Raw genomic sequence first — 21,820 nt, forward strand, 5'->3', positions numbered from 1 at the left:
AGATCTAAGAATGCATATGGCGGTGGCCGAAGATGTCCTTGGAGTACACGTCAAGTCTTCGGCAGAGGCTGTCTTGATCACGTCGAGGTGCAAGGCTTTCGGAGTCCTTCCTTATGAGAATGAGGGCCCATAAGCCTAGCCCAAGGACGGTGGGCCAACTAGGTTGGTACCCCCTAGTCCAGGACACTATCACCAAGGATGAAGTAGGAAATGGCCCGGGGGCGTTGAGGCGGTCAGCAATGCTTTGTCGCTCGTCGACCGAATATCCAAGCACCATCACTTCACTTTTGGCGAAGTTGATGGTAAGCCCCGACATCTGCTGAAAGCAGAGGAGGAACTTCAAGTTCACGATGTCCATGGTCGACCCCTCCACCATGATGATTGTGCCATCAACATACTGCTCCAGGTTTGCACCTTCCATATATAGTATTGTCTTTACATTCTTGTATTGCAACCTATATGTGAAGCAACTTGGCATATTACAGGTCGTGACGGAGGCAGCCGGGAAGGCACTGGCAGAAGCCATGGCCACACAAGAGGAACAGTTTTATGCCAAAGTGGCGGCTAGCGAGAAGGTCGTGGCCGAACAGGAGGAACGACTGAAATGGAGGCTAGAGAGAAGCCCGCGGTTGCACAACATGAATAGCTGAAGGCCGAAGTGACGGCAAGAGAGAAGCTCGCGGCCTAGTTTCAGGTTAGTACTTTTCCATATAGGCACCAATCCATATTAAGTGATTGACCAACTTCAAACAAGTTGACAATGTGTCGACCCTCCTCCTCCTATAGGTGTTTCGGGAAAGTTTCGCGAAGATGTCAGGCGGCCCTCCTCCTCTAGAAGCGTCGTGATGGAGTTGTATGGACTATGTTGTTATGTTGTGGATTTGTGGGTTAAACTTTTTATGTATGTTGGACTTGTGAAGTTGTTCCTATGAGTTTGTTATATATGAAGCTGGTCCTATGAGGTTGTATGTGATGTGACTAAGAGAATGCAGGGGCTTAAGATAAAATAAAGAAGACAAATGCACTTGCCAAGAGCTCTGGCAAACGCTCTATTTGTCGGCTGCAGCTTGATAAAGGCAACACGTGGGAGCCAGTGCCAACACTTCGCTGAGAGACGCAAACTCGACAAAGAAGAACACGTGGCAGAACCTGAGACCACCTACAAAACAATGCCGAGTAGTTTGTCCCACAGCTCTCAACAAAGGTGGCACCTGGAGAGACCTGCCAGTCCAACACTCTGCTGAGAGCCACAAAACTCAACAAAGTAGGATACGTGGCATAACCTAAGAGCACCTACAAAACTAGGCTGAGTACTTCGTCCCACAACTTGCCAAAGATTTACTGTACGTAAAAAGTATTAGCAGAAGGACATTGCTAACTTCCGAACGTTCTGATTTTAGCGATAAATCCGAACGACTGGTTCCCACCTAATTGCTATCGTCCCGTGCTCGCTGCCACCGTTTTTTTCCTTCTCTCAAAAACCATAGTTGGCAACAGTAAATCGCTTGTGGTTTTTCTGGTTTTTCGCTGCATAATATGAAAAGAAAATAACATTACTCGAAAGAGGACTTGAACCCAGGTCTATTCAATAGTTATTGAGCCCAATAACCAACTAAGCCACCTTGAGTTGTTTTCTACTGTAGATAAACAAGGTTATTTAAACCTTTCTTATTTCTATCATATCAGAAAAAAAAAATTGGCTTGGTAACTTCGCATGACCAGCATGATAACTATGACATGAGCAACATTATAACTATATCATGATAAGGCTGGTAACTACAGTACAAAAAGGTTAATGGCTATATCATGAGCAGCATGATAACTTTAGGATGGAGCACTATCATAATTTAACACAGAAATTACTTGTGTGTGTTTGAAAAAAAAAATCCTTGGATGAAAGTTACCATGGTGTTTAAACGTAAAATTTAGGTCTGTGATGTGTAAAATTATCATAAATTTACATGGAACTCGCCGGAGGAGTTATGTTTCAACGTTTTTTTCTCGAAGTCAAAGTTACCATGGTGGTTGAACATAAAAGTTATGAGATCCGCGGTGCATAAATGACCATGCCATTTACACAGAAGTTACCGAGACATGTTTCAACAACTTTTTACCATATCATTGTGTTGTATGTAACTTATCGAGTGTCCGGTGCATAATTTACCATATTATTTACGCAGAAGTTACCGAAGTATGGTGAGAAGTTATCATTGTGTTTATATGCAAGTTATTAGGCTTGCGGTGCGTAAAATACCATTTTATCTATACATAAGTCACCGGGTACATTCAACAACTTTTTGTCCCCGGATAAAAAAGTTACCAATTTGTTTGCATGTACGTTATCAGGTCTACAATGCATAAATTGCAATGATATTAACACAGAAAGTTATCGGGGGATGTTTCAACAATGTTCTTTTTCTTCCCCGGTTGAAAGTTAACATGGAGTTTGTACGTAATTTATCTTGCCTGTCGTGTAAATTATCATGCTATTTGCACAAAAATTATGAGTCGATATTTCTACAACTTTTCTCGCCCATGGTGAAAATTTATCAATGCATGTGTATGTAACTTATCAGATCAGCAGTACGTAAGTTACCATCCTATTTACACAGAAGTTATCGGGGTATATTTCAACAACTTTTTCCTCTCGGATGGTCAAGTAGTGGTATTTTACTTGAACTTCACACGAGACAAGTAATGGGTGAGTTGCCTAGTGTGTTAAGCTCTTGAGTTCAATTTCTAGCTTTAGCACGATTTTTTAGGCTATAAAACTACAACTATGAAAACTGCTAGCGTCAAGGGAAAAAAATCATGGTTAACGCTCACCTTGCCCAGGTCTGTCAATGCTAGACTGTCATGCCATGTGGCCCCAATTTGCCAAGGTAGCTTACACGAGCTCTTGGCAACAGTGTCATAGATCGGGTCTTTTTTACTTTGGCGAGTTTATTTGTTATGAATCTCGGCTAACTGGGAGTCTCTGCTGAGCTTCTCCGCAGAGTGTTGTTGAACTCGAAAAACTCAGAAGAATTCGATATCAATTGATTTTCCAGTAGTGGAAAAGTCCACCCAAGTCTCCTTTGCTGAGTACTGCCGATTTCACGAGTTTCTTTTTTCATTTTTCTTTGCGGAAGGATTTCACCGAGTTGTTATTGTGCCTTACCGTTCTTGGGTGTCCTTGGGCAGCCATGACTTGTGATGGACGTCGATATTACTCCCCGGGCAGTTCCGGGGCATCTCTGATTAATTGCCATATATGGACGGACCACATTTACAACTCGACCGCCCTAGGTGGAGGGGTCAACACCGGCCAGTCGGGTACGGTGGGTAGATTTTGTGGCCGAGGAGGAGAACTGTCCCGAGGATTTTGTGGGGTACACTGACGAGGTTACAAATGACTGATTCCCATCACGATTGGTCCTACAATGCATGCATAAATCTCTGCACACACACGCCTAACGTTCACCGTCTACTATACTGGAGCTCCAAGAGTATGCGGATCACCGACGGGCATGCGCTGGGGGATGAGGTGGCCGGCGTGCTGCGGCAGGCGGTGAGCCTGGCGGCGCGGTGGGGGCACGCGCAGGTGACCCCGCTCCACATCGCCCGCTCAATTCTCTCGGCGCCGGCGAGCATCCTCCGCGCCGCCTGCGTCAGGTCCCAGTCCCACCCTATGCAGCACAACGCGCTCGACCTCTGCCTAGACCTCGCGCTCGGAAGCCTCGCCGTGACCACCGTGGTCCACAACAGCGTCGACCCGGCGCCGTCGAACGCGTGCGTGGCCGCGTTGAAGCGGGCGCAGGCGCACCAGCCCAGGGGCAGGAGCGCGGCCAAGGTCGAGCTCGAGAAGCTCGTCGTCTCCATCCTCGACGACCCGAGCGTCGACCGCGTCATGCGCGCGGCCGGCTTCTCGAGCTCCCAGGTCAGGGCCAGCGTCGAGAGCGCTGTCACCTCGTCGAAGAAATCGAGATCAAGTAGGGCAGGTTGCGACGTCCTCGCGACTTGTCCAACTCCGGTTCCGGACATGAGTATTAGGGCTGGACAACCATCTCTCCAGACCGTCCGAGACAAAAGGTAGTTTGCTTGTTTCACGAATGGCGTCCGTGTTTATCTGCCTGACCTCTTTTTTGTTGGATGAGTTTCCTCTATTCTTTACAGTACCTACCTAGATAGCTACAGCATGGTGCCAGGAGTCAGACCTAGTAATGCCAAGGCTATAACACTTATGCATACATGTAGATAAACTATAGTTAATCGAAAGCCTAGTAGTGCGGCTAACCCAAATTTTATGATGTCACTTAACATCGCAAACAATGAGTAGCATACTGATGGTGCCGGCTGGTGACGCCAAATGTATTTTTTAGGTACTTAATTAGTGACGCTTGACCGGAAGGTATGAAAATATTGCTTTTTCTTAAATTATAAAAATAAAAATAAGCAGACATTCAGGTATTGCATATACATACATACATGTGGGCTTCACCCCTGCCTTCGACGCATGCATCGTTGCATGGTAAGTAGCTAAGTAGGACTAGACTTTCTCTAGTTAAAAAGGAGCTAAGTAGTATTATGCTTGCTCTAGTCAAAAAGGCTGAGCTGAAACAAGCAAGCCATAAAGTCACTTAGGCATTTGACATCAGCTCGTGCGTACTCAAGTCGGTTTGTAGGTGCTATATAAGGGCACTCCTCCCGTTGTAAATTACTCCATCCAGTGCAAAGCAGTGAACCAGTACTGCACCGCTCTCTAAGTGTGTCCGTGAGCTAGCTTTAGTACAAGGCAGAAGTACTAGTGCAGTTTAGCTACTATTTTTTATTTTTATGTTTGCATTGAGTTTACCTACTAGTTGGAATATACCAGTGACACTCCAGTTCATCTATGTGCGTGCATGTATTGTAGCTTGCGCTAGCTGCAGTCTAGATCGTCATTCCTCTACTTTGTCAGATCCTCGATAGCTTACTAGTCGGTAGTTTGGGCTCACAATTGACAACAGAGCCTCGTTCCAGTGGCCATGTCAGGCGATGGAAAGAAACGCTCCACCTCCAGTGGTTCCAAGACGCTGCTAGAGCAGCAGCTGCGGACCGCGGTTGACGGTTCCAAGGTGCTGCCGGAGTAGCGGCCACGGTCAATGGTGCCCAGTGGCGGCGCCAGGAGTCAGACCTAGTAATGCCAATTCGATAATACTTATGCATATAGATAAACTATAGTTAATCATAAGCGTATTAATGCGGCTAGCCCAAATTTTATGATGTCGCTTGACATTGCACACTGGTAGTGCCGGACGGTGATGCCAAATGTTTTTTTAGCCACTTAGTGACGCTTGACCAGAAAGTATGAAAAGATTGCTTTTCTTAAATTATAGAAATAAAAATAAGCAGACATTCAGCTATTGCATATATACTCCCTCTCTTTTATGTATAGATTTTTTCAAAAGTCAAATTTTGCAAAGTTTGATCAAGTTTATAAAGAAAAACTATTTTATATCTATAATATCAAATATATAATGAAACAACATATATTAATGAATTTAATAATATATGCTTCGCATTCTAGATAAATGTGTTTCTTAAAAAACTTGATCAAATTTTGTGAGGTTTGACTTTATTAAATCTATATGCACAACATTATAGAATGGAGAGAGTAGTATATAAGAATACTATATATAAAAATGTAAATTTTGTGGTTTTATGACTTATATCATATTTTTCTTATACAGATTTTGTGTAGTGAATCAATATGAATGTAATTATCCATATACCAAACGTAAATTCTAAATGCAACAATGTATAAAAAAACTCAAGTGTAAAATAACTTATGAGTGATATACATATATCAATATATGATAATGATATTCATCACCTTGGGTGTAAATAAGTTATTTTACACTCGAATTTGAGATATTTATTGATGATGATGATGATGTTAATAGCATTATTTTCACTTTTGCTTTATAAGTATATTCCTATATTGTTGAAAAAGTTCAATTGCACACACTTTGTATAAGGGTATACACCTAGCCGTAAGCCATTAGGAGGGACTGGGTCATTAGAATTAACATCTTTAGACCCAAAAAAGTAGTATTATTTCTTATTTGTTTTCTTTAGGGTGAATTGGGCTAGAACATGGATTTGAGGCCTCCTAAACCATCTCTTATGAAATCATGCATATATGAAGAAAGATACTTACTCCATTTTAAAATATAGTGCACATAGTTTCTTTTTCAAACTCAAGCTTTATCAAGTTCAGTTTTATAAGAGACCAATGTCCATGCTCCGTCTCTCCCACGCGACACATTTCGATTAGCGTGTGTCTGCCTTTTCATCTGCTCCCATTGCATGCCAAGTAAATGAGTAACATGGATGTCAACCATTTCATTTGCATGCAAAGGAAAACTTGCATTCAAAAAGAACCACATCACCTTACCGAAACCTGATTTCTTAATTTAAAACATTTTGTAGCTTAAACTATTTGTTTGGTTGATAATTGGTTTTTACCATCAACATCATATCAACTAGGGTTACAAAACAAGATCAAAGTAACTTGGGTATGTTCTTAAAATTTTGTTTCCCGCTTCTGTTACCACATAATAACACGTGAGTTACCGTCCTATTTAGTCTACCAGACACAGTTACGACTTCTTAAACCATTGAGTGGTAACTTACGTTTTAACAAACGAAATTGGACTCTTTTGTTAAGGCATAAAAGTACTGCAGTCTCCAGGCTATATGTTACAAGTTATGACATAGTAGTAACTTTGGTACCAGTAAGGTGGCATCATTGGTGGTCCTAACTAGAAGTTGTCAGAACATACAGATAGAGTCCACACCAAATAAGTATCATTAGACTAGCCACAATGGAGAGTAACATACACATATCCCTAGGCTATGTTACTACCTTCATAGTGGGTAGTAACATAAGTGTGGTGTCATGCAAAGCTTCATTTATTATGTTATAGACTCATATTGCATTGGACATGTGATGTTACAGTAACTAGCTAAGTTACTCAAACTACCTCTCTCCTCATTAACTCATTGCCACATAAGCAAATTTGCTGAGTTGGACTCGACGTTACTGTTGAAGTTACTCCCACTGTGGCTAGTCTTAGGACATTCCCAGTGCTCCATGGGTATATGTGCTAATGGTGTCACATAGGTAAAAAAGTGATGTCGCAAAGCAATTAAAGAGGAGAGAGAGAGCATTATGGTGACCGCAGGAAGAACCGTGCTAAGCGCGTGGACCTATGTAAAATGACTACCAGCCAATGCACGAAGGAGTTTAATTGTTAAACAATTCCACGAGGGAATCTTAGTTACAAAAGTTAAGGACCTGTGCATTGAGGAGACTAGTGTTGCTAAGATCTTTAATCCACTTAGCACCTCATCTAAGCATCAATGTATTGGAAAGAGGCCTTGGATACGCCATGGGTATCCGCAAAAAAAAACTATACTCCATGGAATCTGTTTTTACATTGTATTTATTGGTAATTACTGATGATGATTTTTTTTTGCCTGTATGAACTTGCCATGTAAGTAAAGTATGTCATTTGGCAACAAAATTGGCCACTAATTTTTCCGGTGTATGTGCATGCTTCACTATTTTGATATTTCCAAGAAATTTGCTTGAAGTAAACATCTAGACATGTCCGCTAATAAATATTCCCAGTGTTTCTCTTGCAGTGAGTGTCAATCTAGCAATGCAAAAACAGGAGCAGGACGACCGGCCATCTTTGGCGCAACAACGGCGAGCATTCCTCCGTGGCTCCGCCGCTACAAAGATACAACTTGCGTCAGGTCAACATACTGCGGCGCCAGTCTTCAGGCAGACGTACGTATAACACATTTTGTATGTGTCTACTGTATTTCACTCGTGAGGTGGTGAACCCGATTAGTTAATTGCCCGGCCGTGAGTGTCTGACACATGCATGCAGGCTGCTTGCCGACGGTCGAAGTTCACGGAGCTCACCGCGACAAATCTCAATATCCTCTGCAACGCGCTTGAGCTGCGCGTTCCGCGTCACGGGAACATCATCCCCGGCATATCGTGCACGGTGCTCCGGTGCAGATCCGGCGTGACGAGGACTATTCCTAGCTTGTTGTCCTCGACGAAGGCGACCTGTCTTCTCTTCCTAGGAAGGGACTATGGCGGCAAGGTGGCGGTCGCTCAGGAGCTCGCGAGGCTCGTGTTTGGCTCATACGCCGAGTTCACCACGGTCCAGCTTCAGGGTAGCCCTAACATTCGCACACACAACGGCAAGCTCGCCCTCAAGAGGCAGAGATCACCGGACAATGACGGCGACCTCGGAGCGAGGCTGTTCGAAGCGATCGCGGAGAACCCTCACCGCGTTATATTGATGGATGGCATCGACCGACTGGATCGCGATTCGAAGATGCACATCATGGGGGGAGGAATGGTGAGGGGATGCAACGGTGACGTGGTCGGCCTGGAGGATGCCATCATAGTGCTGAGCGCCTCTGACTCGAGGAGGTACGTGGCTTCACCTTCCTCCCCACGGGCGAAACGGCGGTTTGGTGGACAAAACCGTGAGAAAGGTGATGACGGCAAGGAGATGAAGCGTCGTCATGGCTGCGATTTGAGTGTTTGTGCAGTGGTTGAGGAAGAGGAGGAGGAAGATAGTTTGGCTGATGACGAGGGGATCCAGAATGTTGTGGATGGTGTTTTCCTTTTCAATTAGCAGAGATTTTTCTTTTTCATACCATTATAGGTATTTCGAACGGTTTTGAGCTGTTAGATTCCGCATTCAGAATTTGCTTTGTGTTTTAATAAAATTATTAAGGAGAACTGTTTTTCGCTCCCCATTGTCATTTCAGAAAACCATTTTATGAGAAGAACTAGAAAGTTTATTTATGGCTGAATGTTGGTCGGAAATAACTTTTTACTCCCTCCGTGACTGAATATAAAATACAGTCCTAGTGTTAAAAAGTCTTATATTAAGTTACAAAGGTAGTGAGAATTTGCAAGAAATCGTAAAAAAAAAATACATATGTTCCTTGAAGAGCTGAAAAGGGAAGGAGGGAGGGAGAGCAGCTATCCGCAGGCACGCACATGTACGAAGACTCACCTGGCCATGTACGAACATCAGTGCATGCAACATTGAATGTCTCCGTGTGCTCCAAGTGTTTCATGTATTCAACCATGGCGCGCTATAGTACTATTTGTTTGGCTGCACATGTGCACCCGTGATTTATTTGGTACAACTCTCCTCCCTCCCATAACATAAGAGCGCAGCGCTCTTTATTTGGTACTACTCCCCTCCCTCCCATAACATAAGAGCGCTGCGCTAAGAGCAAGAGCGCATCGCTCTTATGTTATGGGAGGGAGGGAGTACATTTTTCGTCTCTTCTTCATTTTCTTTTTCTTTTCTGAAAAGGAGGATAACCCTCGACTTTTGCATCTGGAGATGCATGCAGCCACTTTATTAATTATTCATAAAGATCTTACAAAGTAATACATCAATATCTCTGAAGCCGTCATCTTGGCAACATCTGTCGCTACTCCTATCCATTGATAAAGGGATGCAGAAAGTGTGAGCCGAATACCCAGACCTCTCACCTAGCCTAACATCTAATGCCGGAGGCCCCGACCAAGCTACATACCGGGTCTGGAGCACAAACCAGTCTGACGCACTCTCACAGTCGTCGCCGTCGTCTTCCATCAATCCAACTTCAGAGCAGGTACTGACGCATCGACCTTGTCAGGCCTGCCGTCGACGCCCCCACGGCGCCAGACATCGCCTCCTTCCCTACGCACGTTCATCATCACGCATCCGTCGCCGAGACTTTGCTGCGCCTCACCGCCGAGACTCCACGATGTCGATGCGTCACATGAAACGCGGCTCCACTATAGATGTCGTACATTGGTCCCTCGAGCCTATGCACACCTCCAAGAATGACGGCCTCAAGAGGGGTACGACATATGAGCGCCGCCGTCAGCCGATCGATTGATCTAGGGTTTCCCCCAGAGGTAGCGGATAGGGGTCTAGAGCTTCTCCACGACGATGTCAAGAAGGGGACGACGCAGAAAAACACCGGCATCGCCGACCTTAGCAACGTGCCAAGAGTAGGATTTTCACCCCGGATACGCTCGAGGACCCTCCATCCAGCATCGTGTGCACGGGACCGCTACCGATCACCGCCTCCGCGCATGGAGGCCGCACCGGCCGGATCAGATCTGACCAGAGACCAGACCCACCATGCCGCCGCCGCAATATCGAGGTCAGATCCCGGGCACCAGCGGCGCCCCACCACCCTGCAGAGGCCCAGCCGGCCTTCCTCCACCACCCGCGCCGCGAACAGACTTGTGGAGCCAGATCCAGACGGACCTGGATAGTGCGCCGCCCGTCCGCTCCCGCTCGAGACGAATCCCTCGCAGTTGTCGTGCCTTGGAGAAGCAGGAGCATGCCACCGCGCCGCCCTGGGACGCACACGTCGCCGCCCTGCCCGCCCGCCGCCGCGCCGAGGAGCCCCGCGGCAGCCCTACGCCTCCACCTGAGAAGGGTCGTCCCGCGTCAACCCAAGACCCAAGCAGAGATGAACGAGATCCCTGCCGCCACCCACGCCGGCCGGGCTTTGCCCGGCGGCGGCGGGGGCGAAGGACCTGGAGGGGAGGGGGCCGCGGCATCGCGCTAGGGTTCGCCCCTGTCGCCCGCAGGGGCGACCTGGGGCTCGTCAGATCCATGCATTGGCTGCAGTATATTTTGAAATTTAGCAAAACTTAGAATTTGTAACCGTGCATGTTTAAAGCTACGTACAACCAACTTCTGCAAGTGTCGCATGCATGCACCATAGCAGGCAACCATTAATCCACACAAAGACTCTAGCATTGTTGCATGCATACAGCTTAAAGTAGGCACCACCAAGAGTTGAAGAGCTTCTGGCGGTCTCAGAATTTAGCAGACAAAGGTATACCAAGATAATGACGCTTTACTGGCTGCCGTTGCATGCCCGATGATAAATGATTAGTGGATCCTGGTGTAGTGCCTCGCAAGGTCGAAAATTCATCTCATGCCTCGCACTTTATTTACTCCGTGTTAAAGCTTACTCCATCACAGTTGAAGGAATGTAACAGTTCAAAATCGTTCGAAATACCTATAATGGTTCGAAATAACCGACATGGTACGAGATGCTGGGAGTACACGACATGGTACGAGATTGCAGCCCAATACCGACCTATGATTTCAAAACAAATAACTGATTGTGTTGCCTATATGACCATCACAGTTGCATGTGCACATGCGCGACCAAAATCTTAATTGTCTCTTAATTAATTATTCAAAATTTATGATACACCCTGTTCTAAAATAAAAATATTTCTTATCCTTTAGGTCCTAAATGTAATTGTTTTTAAACACCACACTTTAGGTCATGTTGTTTTTTTCTACCATCGGTTTATACCATAAAAATTTGAACCAATAGGTCTAGAATTCATTATATTTTAGATTAAAATGACAAAGTTATAGAAATGGGTGAAAAAATGAATATTCATTTCTGAGCCCAGGCTCATCTGCTCCCGAGGAACAGCAAAATCAAAAAAAGATACTAGACAAATTCATAAAAATCTGAAGAAAAAATTGCATGAAAAAGTTGTAGTGTGTGATATCCGTGCCAAATTCCATCATATTTGGACATTTGAGCAGCTCTCAGCAAAAAAGACAAACTCAGTCTGAACAGTGTGTAAAGACTAAAGAGTAAACTTCCTCACATCCCCCAAATTTGTCTTTTTTTACCGAGAGTTGCTCTGATGTTCAACCATGATGGAAGTTGGCACGGACATCACACTCAAACATCTTCTATGAAAAAAAAAGATTTTTTCTAGTATTTGTTTTATTTTACTGTTCACCACCAGAAGCAGATACACCTGAGAGCCAAAACATCGTGTCCATGAAAAAATTGTGAATTTGCATAGATCCCTTAATCCTTTGCAATGAAAAACTAAAAAATTATATTAAGTATATTGCATTTAGGGAAAATAATATTAAACACCTCAAAGCTTAAGCTAATGATAAATCAAACTATTCAATTAGACTTAAATCTAACACAAATAATTGTGTAACTATAATTGGACCAAATCACACTGTCATGGGATAACGTGAAGGAAAACATGTAAAAAACTCTAAATTACTATTGCACTAAAAATAAGTATAAACTAAGAAACAGAAATAAGAGTTAAAGAATAAGAAATGCAAGAATAACCGAACTATTGCAGATCAAAACAATGAGCAGAAAAAAAAAACAATGAGCAGAAAAGAAGCACAAAAATACACTTGATGTAGAATTGGACAAAACTTGCGAATAGGAATGGATTAAATTGGAAAGTAAAAGGGTCTATGCAACAAATAAAAGACAATCAAATAGTCAAAATAAAAATGCGGTCGTATAGTCATTCCTGCTCTTGTGTAACCAATGAAGCAGAAAAAATTCGCTACGGGAGGGGGTTGCGTCTATAAGTCGAATGTAGCGAGTTTCATCTCACCACAGGGAGATGAGTTGGATCCGGCCCATGAAGAAAAACTATACTATCAAATTTTCTCCCAGCACACACCCACCCTCTGAGGTCTTTGAGACGCGGAATAGGTACTATTTTAATCCTTTTTATATTTATTTTTTTTCTTTCACCTTTTAATTAATTTTTTGAAATTTTCTAAAAATATATATTTTAAAAATATGTTTATCAAAATTTCTGGGTGTTAAAAATTTTCATTGGGTATTTGAAAAATGGTCATTGTGCATTAGAAATTTGTCAACCTGTATTTCACAAACGTTCATGTTGTAATTAAAAATATTCATCATTTATTGAGTAATATTCGTCATGTATTCTAGAAAATATTCTTCACTTGTTTATTAAGAAGATGTTTCTTTGTGTTTTAGAAAATATTCATCATTTATTCATTAAAATATTCATTGTCTCTTAAAAGATGTTCAACATCTTAAAATATGTCCATTGTGTATTAAAAATGTATATTAGTATTTCAGAAAATACACATTGTGTGTTAAAACTGTTCATCGTGTATTTAAAAAATATTCATTTTTTATTAAAAAAGCATGCGCTAAAAAATCATGTTATCTGCATTTTATATTTTCCTAAGAAAGAAAAATAAAAATATGTTAGAACAAGAAAAACTAAGAAATAAAAAAAAAGGGAAAACACAAGAAATCATAAAAAGAATTAAAGGAAAAAGTAAAAAAAAATGCTCAGCGCGTACTACAGATCGTTCATCTTGCATTACTAAAAATGTATATAAAAAAATTTCGTGCAATATTTCTGAAAACAATATGACATATTTGAAAATACACAAGGTCTTTTGAAAATACTCCCTCCGTTCCTAAATATTTGTCTTTCCAGAGATGTCAAATGGACTACCACATACGGATGTATATAGACATATTTTAGAGTGTAGATTCACTCATTTTGTTCCGTATGCAGTCACTTGTTGAAATATCTAGAAAGACAAATATTTAGGAACGGAGGGAGTACATGATACACGCTTTCAAAGAAACGATGAACATTTTGAAATACTCGATGAACATTTTTTTTTACTAGCTATACTATGTTTATACCTGAAACTGCAAACATGTAATTGAACGTATATTCATGATGTTGTTTTTGTTTCTGGTTGGTTTTAAAGGATTATCTCCTCTTCTGTCTTTCCCTATTCCATTTTACTGATATGACTTCATATAACAACATATTCTTCTGCTATGAACTTGTGCCGAACAGAGATGAAGACAAAGGACGCCCCATCAGCATCTTGAGCCTTGCCCTTTTGCTGCTGCTGCACTCCGGTATGTAGTGCAATGTAACCACAGCCACTTGATCTCCAACCCACGCCCAACTGCCAACCCACATACGTACATATGAAACAATCTGAACTTCCTGATCATCAATAGCTTCAGGTACGACTACAACGGCGGCAGAGGACGATGTTCAGCAATACACCGCCGGGATCAGAATGTGGGTTTGCACGGTGTACGCCCGTCCTGGGCCAGTCGACAACACCACATGCGAGTGGCTGTTCCAACAACTCGACCAGCGGCGGCATGCAGGTGCGGCTCGGCGGCGATTACGACTGCTGCTGCTGCTCTGTGGCCGATCATGCTAGGCAGCCTCCTTGTGCTGGTGGTGATGCTGGTCTAGTTCAGAGTTACCACCGTAGCCGTGCACTGTGCGTGAGGTTCAGAGTTTCTTCAGGACGCATGTACTAGTGTTGGTCAGAGTTGGAGCTGGGCACTAGCCAATGAGCCATAATAAAAGTTGATGAGAGTCAATGAATGTGGACTTGTCGAATAGTAGCAGCAGTTAAATGAGTTTGGATTAATTTCCTATATTAACTAGCCATCTGTCGGCTGCGCTGGGGTGGCAACGGTGGCGAGCCGACTGTGCAGACCTTGCCGGGGGCTTCAGTACCAGGGAAACAGAACTGGCTTCTCCCTGAAAAGAGATATTATTCTGGATTAGTTTTCTTCGGAACAGATTAAACCATTTCTGTTCTACCCGTTGATAAGATTTCAGTTGTCTTACCTCTTCTCATGCAGAGCAGGGAATGTAAGTGGATGGCATGTTAATCCCAGCCAAGCAATATTAGGCAAGCACTGTGTCCCATTTTCTGAACTGCAATGCTTGCACAGCACTCAGTTTTTGGTTTTGCCTCATCTTCCACACTGTGATGCCTGTAAAGTGGCCTGATTTGCGAGCGCTGAAATTCCAATGAAATCCCTTTCTCTCATCAACTCTTTGTCGAAGATAGCATCGGACAGCACCACTGCAGATGCCCCTGCCTCCATGTACGACTTGATTGAACCTGTATACAACAGTGGCCATAGCATCAGAGTGAATAGTATCATACAGCTAACCGATATTTACACTTCGAATAAGTTGCTTCATTACTCTGTTTCTTTGAAAGAGTCTCAGTGCTATGAAACAGACACTTAAGGTTGCTACTTAGACACCAACAGAAGATACGGACGATATTCGCAAAAAGGGAAAAGAAAATAGGGACGATGGATACTAGACAAGGCCATCTACCTATGGTAATTCCTTGCGAAGCAACCATTGGTACAAGAGGAAATGGTTTCTTTAGAGCAGACATGTACATCTCTCCACCAATCGCTGAAACTGGGTACACCTAATTAAAGTAGACCACACAAACAAGCAAGGTGTCAGATGCCTATAAGCAGAACAGAAAACTAACACATTTATTCATCACAAAATAAAGTGACACATTTTGCTAGTTAGTATACAAACAAAATGGTTGTAAGGAAATACATTGCTTTACAATGTCTGGCAAAAGTTATCATCTAATATATTATTAATGCTCTGATATGTCTCTACTATAACTACAAGAGGAGAGGTATAAGCAATGAAACCTTAACGACTTTAGCACCAGCATTGCAAGCAGATATAACCTGTAAAACTCAGATATAGCAAAGACGTGAGAATAAGAATTAGGTCACGCTACTCTGAATTGCACCAATGAATTTTCATGCAAGTTCATACCATATGTGGCATGTGGTACATACCTCAGTTGGAGTAAGCACTCCTGGAATATATAGAACTTCACTTCCGTCAAGATCATGAAGTATTTCCTTAAACAATAAGATTGAAAGAATTGATTAACATTTATATGCTGTATAGCATACAAACAGTACAATCACCAAATATGATATAACAGATGGTAGATTTCTACTCCCTCCGTCCCAAAATAAGTGTCTCAACCTTAGTACAACTTCGTACTAAAGTTAGTATAAAGTTAAGACACTTATTTTGAGACGGAGGGAGTATTAGATATGTCGACGTAATTGGAAGTGAAGGGATCGAATTTGCAAAATTAAAGTATTGACACCCTAAAGCCTAAATTACAAGCCTATAAGGATCTCTGATATAAAATATGTGACACTGACGAACTTTACAGAGAATGTCCCTAGTGATGTGTATAACTAGTAATCGGAAACATGTGAATTTCAAGTAAATAATAAACATTATTACAAATGAAATAGTACTGACTCTTACCATGACTGTGCCAGGGCTCATGAGAAACTGTGCACCAGCTCTAATGGCTTTCCTTGCATCATCAGCATTTAAGACCGTACCAACCTAAGTACAGGGTGCAGAAAAACCAGAACGTATCATGAGCAACTTAACATTGATGCTTACAGTTAGCGTACCTGGGGTTGCGTGGGACAGCTCGGTTCAATTGTAAAGATTGTAGAAACTATTGACATTGTACTTGGTAATAAGAGTATAACGTTTTTAAGGTTACGTAAAAAGTGACCAGGCTTGATGCTAAAAAGCAGTTAGCTGTTAGCTGAGAAGCCATATGTGTTCAGGCAATGAGGCAAAAAATCTACCAAGTAATGCCAGAGACTCACCCCAAATGTCAAGGAAGGGTAACTCTTGCGAAGATCCTCAACAACCTGCTAGAAGGTGTACCAATCAATCAAAATGCTACCAAAGAGAGCAACGATAATGGTAGAAGTGCAAAATTTCAGAAGAATAGCGAGAAAGGCCACACCCACCTCTAGCACTCCAGGAGTGGACATTACAATTTCTAGCTGAACAACATTGCACATGCTTGTTAGCACCAGGGACAAGAAATGAAACACACATAACAAACAAGAGAATCCATCGGAGCAACCGACTCACCACGGAGACGCCGCCGCGAACGGCCGCGTGGGCCGCCTGCATCGCCGTCTCGCCACTGCAAGGGGAGCCACACAAATAGAGGAAAAATACAGAAGGTTCAGTCCGGTGAGGCCAAGCGCCGAACAGGTCGCGGGCAGCGTGGACTGGGTGAAACCAGCCTTCTGCTTACTCTTGCGCGCGGAGGCAGGCGATGACGCGCGAGCGCAGTATGGCGGCGAGCGCTTTCGGTGGCCGCGGCGGGTCTCGCCGAGGAGACTGGGAGGCGAGAAGAGGCAGCTGTGCTGCGGCGACGACGAGCATCCTGGTTCCCGGAGCGAGTGACAGCCGCCAAGCGCTGACCGGTGTAGCCGTAGACCTGTAGTAGGAGAGCGTATCCTGTCCTGAATCCTGTGAACCGTTGGATGTGAAAGAAGGAGCAGGATACCGTCAGGATGTGGGCCAATGGAACATTTTTCAGAAGAAACCTCGTAGCGTTACTGATTGGGCGAATCATCCTTCCAGACCGAACCATTTCTAACCCTGAGAACATGGAAACCAGAAACTTCATGAAAATCATGTTTGAAAGTTTTATAAAAATCTAAAAAAATACGAGATGTTAAAAGGGTGATATTCTATTGCTGTGCGGAATTTCAAGTTAAAACGCATTACGGGATGAGAGCTATGAAAAAAAATAGATTCAACAATGAGTAGTGTCACTATTGTTCGGCACAACTTAGTGCTGATTTTTGGTTTTTCCATAGCTCACATCCCCTAATGTTTTTTAACTTGGCATTATCCTCTTAATGTCCCTCTTTTTTTTTTGAGATTTTTACGGAACTTTAAAATTTTGTTTTTACGTGGGTTTTCATTGGATTCCATATGATATTCTCCCTTCTGAGAGCATCTACAACCGGCCCTTCCATACCTGCCCCAAACACCCGAGCGGGTTGCCCGGTCATTGCCTGGGCGCAAAATTGTCACCCAACCACGCCTCACAAATTCGGCTCAAACGCCCGGACTGGCCAACACTCCCATATCCATCCCATATCTGGGGCAGATATGAGGACGCCCGGACGCACCCGTCACGTCGGATCCGACCCACTATGGCCCACCCGACCCCACATAAAATGAACCCTATCCGCACTCAGCACACATAACCCTAGCCGCATTCCACTCCACTCCACTCCCCTCCAGTCCACTCCCCTCCGACCACAAGCTCCCGACCGGCGATCTCCGACCTTCTCGGCAGCGGATCCAAGTCCTGCACCTACCAATCCGTTGACCCAGAGTTCGTCCCACGCGGCCCCGAGGAGGAGATGGTTGTCCACCTTGCGCTCTGCCGCTCATGGGAGGAGTCCAGCCGATGGCAGCGCTCGGATCCATCCAATGGGAATCCATTGCGTCCGTCCAAATGGCGCATGGATCCGGTCCCAGGGTAGGTTTCGCTGCCTCATCGAAGGCGGGTGTTGTATGTCTGGCGTCCAAACGCCGTTGTAAATGTGTAGCCCCTCCATTGGCGCGCGAAATCAAAGGTGCACAACAACTTCACGTCCAACACAAATATGGCGCGGCATGACCGCCGTGCGAGGCAGCAGGCGCGGGAGGCCGCAACAGACGTCGGTGAGCCGGAGGCGGACTCTTCGGTGACGCGTATGATGCACGGCAATGCCTGCCACCGCAACCGTGTCAAGGTGGACGTTGCCGGCTCCGACCATGACAATCCATCATCGACATCACATCCACTGGCGACATGCAGGGCACAGACTCCGACGAGGAAGAGTATGGCATGGAAGACGGCGGCACCTCGAGTCCCGTGAGACGGTGCATGTCCCATGCCCACTCTACCTTGCCGGCAACTGCACAAACACTCCGAGGGGTGCTGCAGGCCACCAGACATGGACATAGCCAGAACAACACGGGCGGTCGCCGGTGAAAATTTAGAGTTGTTTTGTGTTGCATGTAATCATACGGATTTGATGATTTGCAAATGGAGTATCCGGTTGTGGAAATATTTTGTGTGTCTTGTCATTATTCGCGGACGCATCGAGCGTGTGCGCGGGCATTTGGTGGGCGAATTTTACGAGTTGTGGTTGTAGATGCTCTAACCCCGGTCGACTCGCTCACGATCTCCGACTAGCTGGTGGCCCCCATAGCCCTTGGAGGGCGTCAGGTTGCATCACCGGCGCAGATCTAGGCTCGTCTTGACCATTGCCACCAGAAGTGTTTTTCCTTCAACAAGGTGAAAGAACAATGACATTTTTCAAAATACCATACAAAATTGTCGCCTTGCTCGGAGAAATAAAATCTAATCTACACTCTCAAAATGATACATAGTTGCATCAATACAATAGTAACAAACTCTAGCATCTATGGTTACAATTAATAGAAGATATAAAATGACAACACTGCAGACACATGTTCACAAGGTAACATGCTTAGTAACACCACACTAGATTCATGCGCAGGCATACCAACGAACGTGTTGCGGTTTAGGGATACGCGTTCGACATATTGTGTCCATTAGTATAAGGTCTAGTTCACCATGCAAAGCTTTCATGGGTAGATCTCTATGACTGAGTAGGGACCCAACACCGGCATGATCTTGTAAGTCACCCAATCCAACATCAGAAAAGATCCTCTTCCACTCACGCTCATCCCGTTCCACGCCGTTGATGCACATTGAGAACATGTTCTGTAAGGCTTCCACTCGCTGATCTTCCTATCGCCATCTGCAGACCCCCTTACCATATCTATGATTATCACCTTCCCTCCGGCGTTCTTGGTGGCGATGGCCTCCTTGCAATGTTGAAGTATTTTGATGCAATCCTCATGACCCCAGTCATGCATGATGTTCTAGAACAAATATAAAGAAACAATTTAGAAGAAAAGAAGAAGACAACAAGCAGCTTAGCGGAAGAGGAAAACGATAACATTGATTGCACTATAAGAACCAATAGAGAAAAAACTTTAACAAAAAAGATGGACGGTTCAATGAATGAAATAAGATAAAGGAAACAATAAGAAAGAAAATAAAGGTCTTAGACTACTGCATCTGTTCCATAATGTAGTGTGTATAGATTTTTTTTCAAAAGTCAAACATTACAAACTTTGACCATGTTTATAGACAAAAATATGTACATTTAAAACCAAATACATATCATTGGATACATCATCAGTCATATTTTCATGTTTTGTATGTTTGAATTGTATGTATATAAATAGTTTCCTCTGTAAACTCGGTCAAAATTTGTTTAGTTTGACTATTCAGAAAATCTATATGCACTCTACTACATTATGAAATGGAAGGGAGTATTTGGGACCCGCCAATTAATGGTACGACAGGATGAGACCACATTAATACTAGGTGATGTCGATGGGGTACATAGACATACCTTGAGCAAGACAACATCCGTGGGTGGAATGGATTCAAACATGTCACCCGCGACGAAACGGAGATTATCATGGTCACCGGCGGCCTGGCCCACAACGTGAGGGAGGTCCAGTCCAGGCTCCAGCACGGTGCACTCGATGCGCGGGAACGCCTTGGCGATCACTCCTTGCCCGCGCCGTTGCCGCCGCCGACGTCCACGAGCGAGCTCAGGCCGCGGAAGATGCGGCCCTTATCCAGAAGGGTGACCTCGAGGAAGAGCTCGCTGTCCGCGGTCATGGCGTCGTTCAGGACGCGGTTGAACCGGGCGTCCTTGCTCGCCATCTCCTGCTGGGAGCACAGGCGGTGGCGCTGAAGATGCCCGACTCGCTGAGCAGCTCCAAGACGCGCCGGAGGTCGGCGACCCTCGCCGGGTGCGCACCTTGGTGTCGGCCGCGATGTCGGCCAGGGTGGCGGTGCTGCCGCGGCGGTGGATGGCGTCGGTGATGCCGAGGTCCACGGCGCACTTGAGCGACATGGACTTGACGTAGCCGAGCACGTGGTTCTGGAGCTCCGCAAGAGCTACGAGCAACTCCTGCGGGCTCACTTCCGCCAAGAGCTTAAGCGCCATCTTGCTAGAGCTTAAGCTAGCTACCCAACTTCACTGCAAGTGAATTGAAAGCTACTAGCTTTGATAGATGTATTCCCTAGCTCTTCCTACCAACGGCTTTTATACACAAACAACCGTGTCTTCTACTCTTCTCTCTCTAACAGCAGATTTTGATTATCCAATATAGCTAGATAATTACAGATATAATCAAAAGCTCGAGCTATGCTCCATCATTTAATTAGGTCAAACAAATTGATGAATTGAGTCGCATGAGTAAGGTGGGCACAATAATTATCGTCTTGCTGATACGCATGACTCACCCTTAATTTGATGAGGATAGGGAGCTAGTCTTATGATCATCTGTTGTTCCATTTATAGATTTATACTTCAACAACAGATGGCCATGTTTGGAAACATACAAGATGCGACGCACGCATATTGCCGCGACATTTTGGGAGCATCATCGATCCATTTCTTCCTTGATCTGACCATTACCCCCCACCTGTCTACTAAAGAAGACGACCAAGCCATCAATCCATCAAAATACTACTGCTCGCATGTACTCCACCGATTTATTCGAAGAAGTGAGATACCATGATCTTCGACTGAAAGTGTGTGATCTATCGCCAATTCACCATGATGCGGTGAGGAGACAATAGTGATTGCTGGGCAAGAAGAGGAACTCGCAAACGTAAATACACAAGGAGCAACTTGTACTAGCAGTGGTTGAGTGCTATGCATCGACACACTAAGGGCCTCTGATTCGTAGGATTATCAAAACGCGAGAACAGGAAACACGCAGCAATAGAGTGGCATGTCATCTTGTATCTTATATGATACAAAACTACATGAATTTAGGTGGAAGAGTGTTTTGTAGCACAGGAAAAACAAAGGAGTTCTACCAAAAGGTTTGAGTGGATGGAAAATTTTCTCCAAAATGAAGCACAAATGAATCCTATGAAAAAATCCCTAAGGATTCCAATCATGCGAATCAAAAGGCCACCATAGAAAAAAAATCTAAGGATTCGAATCCTCCAAAAATCAATAGAGCCCTAAGTGTGTGTTTGGATCTTGGGCTAGAACGATACTAGCCACATTAGACAAAGCAGGACGTTTGGTACCTCTTGAAAATCTGGCTTTGTTAGGAAATATAGTCAATACCTGCCTCTAGAACCTTGCCGAAGGAGAAGAGTAGGATTGGTCCACAGCATGG

The 21,820-nt window shown here is 44.2% G+C and overlaps 1 protein-coding gene and 1 pseudogene across 1 annotated transcript; both read right to left on the bottom strand.

The window, feature by feature from the left end:
• Nucleotides 1-14,216: 14,216 nt before the first annotated feature.
• Nucleotides 14,217-17,035, bottom strand: LOC109772780 (uncharacterized). Its single transcript, XM_020331476.4, has 10 exons — nucleotides 16,821-17,035; nucleotides 16,652-16,706; nucleotides 16,525-16,560; nucleotides 16,378-16,422; nucleotides 16,019-16,102; nucleotides 15,529-15,594; nucleotides 15,376-15,414; nucleotides 15,035-15,134; nucleotides 14,531-14,810; nucleotides 14,217-14,440 (listed from the first exon to the last, which is right to left on the bottom strand). The coding sequence occupies exons 1-9, from the start codon at nucleotides 16,949-16,951 to the stop codon at nucleotides 14,659-14,661; spliced, it is 708 nt and encodes a 235-aa protein (XP_020187065.1). The 5' UTR covers nucleotides 16,952-17,035; the 3' UTR covers nucleotides 14,217-14,440; nucleotides 14,531-14,658.
• Nucleotides 17,036-18,870: 1,835 nt separating this feature from the next.
• LOC109772781 (O-methyltransferase ZRP4-like) lies at nucleotides 18,871-20,674 on the bottom strand (annotated as a pseudogene).
• Between the last annotated feature and the right edge of the window lie 1,146 nt (nucleotides 20,675-21,820).

The sequence above is a fragment of the Aegilops tauschii genome, chromosome 4 (genome assembly GCF_002575655.3).
Source record: "Aegilops tauschii subsp. strangulata cultivar AL8/78 chromosome 4, Aet v6.0, whole genome shotgun sequence".
Lineage (NCBI taxonomy): Eukaryota > Viridiplantae > Streptophyta > Magnoliopsida > Poales > Poaceae > Aegilops > Aegilops tauschii.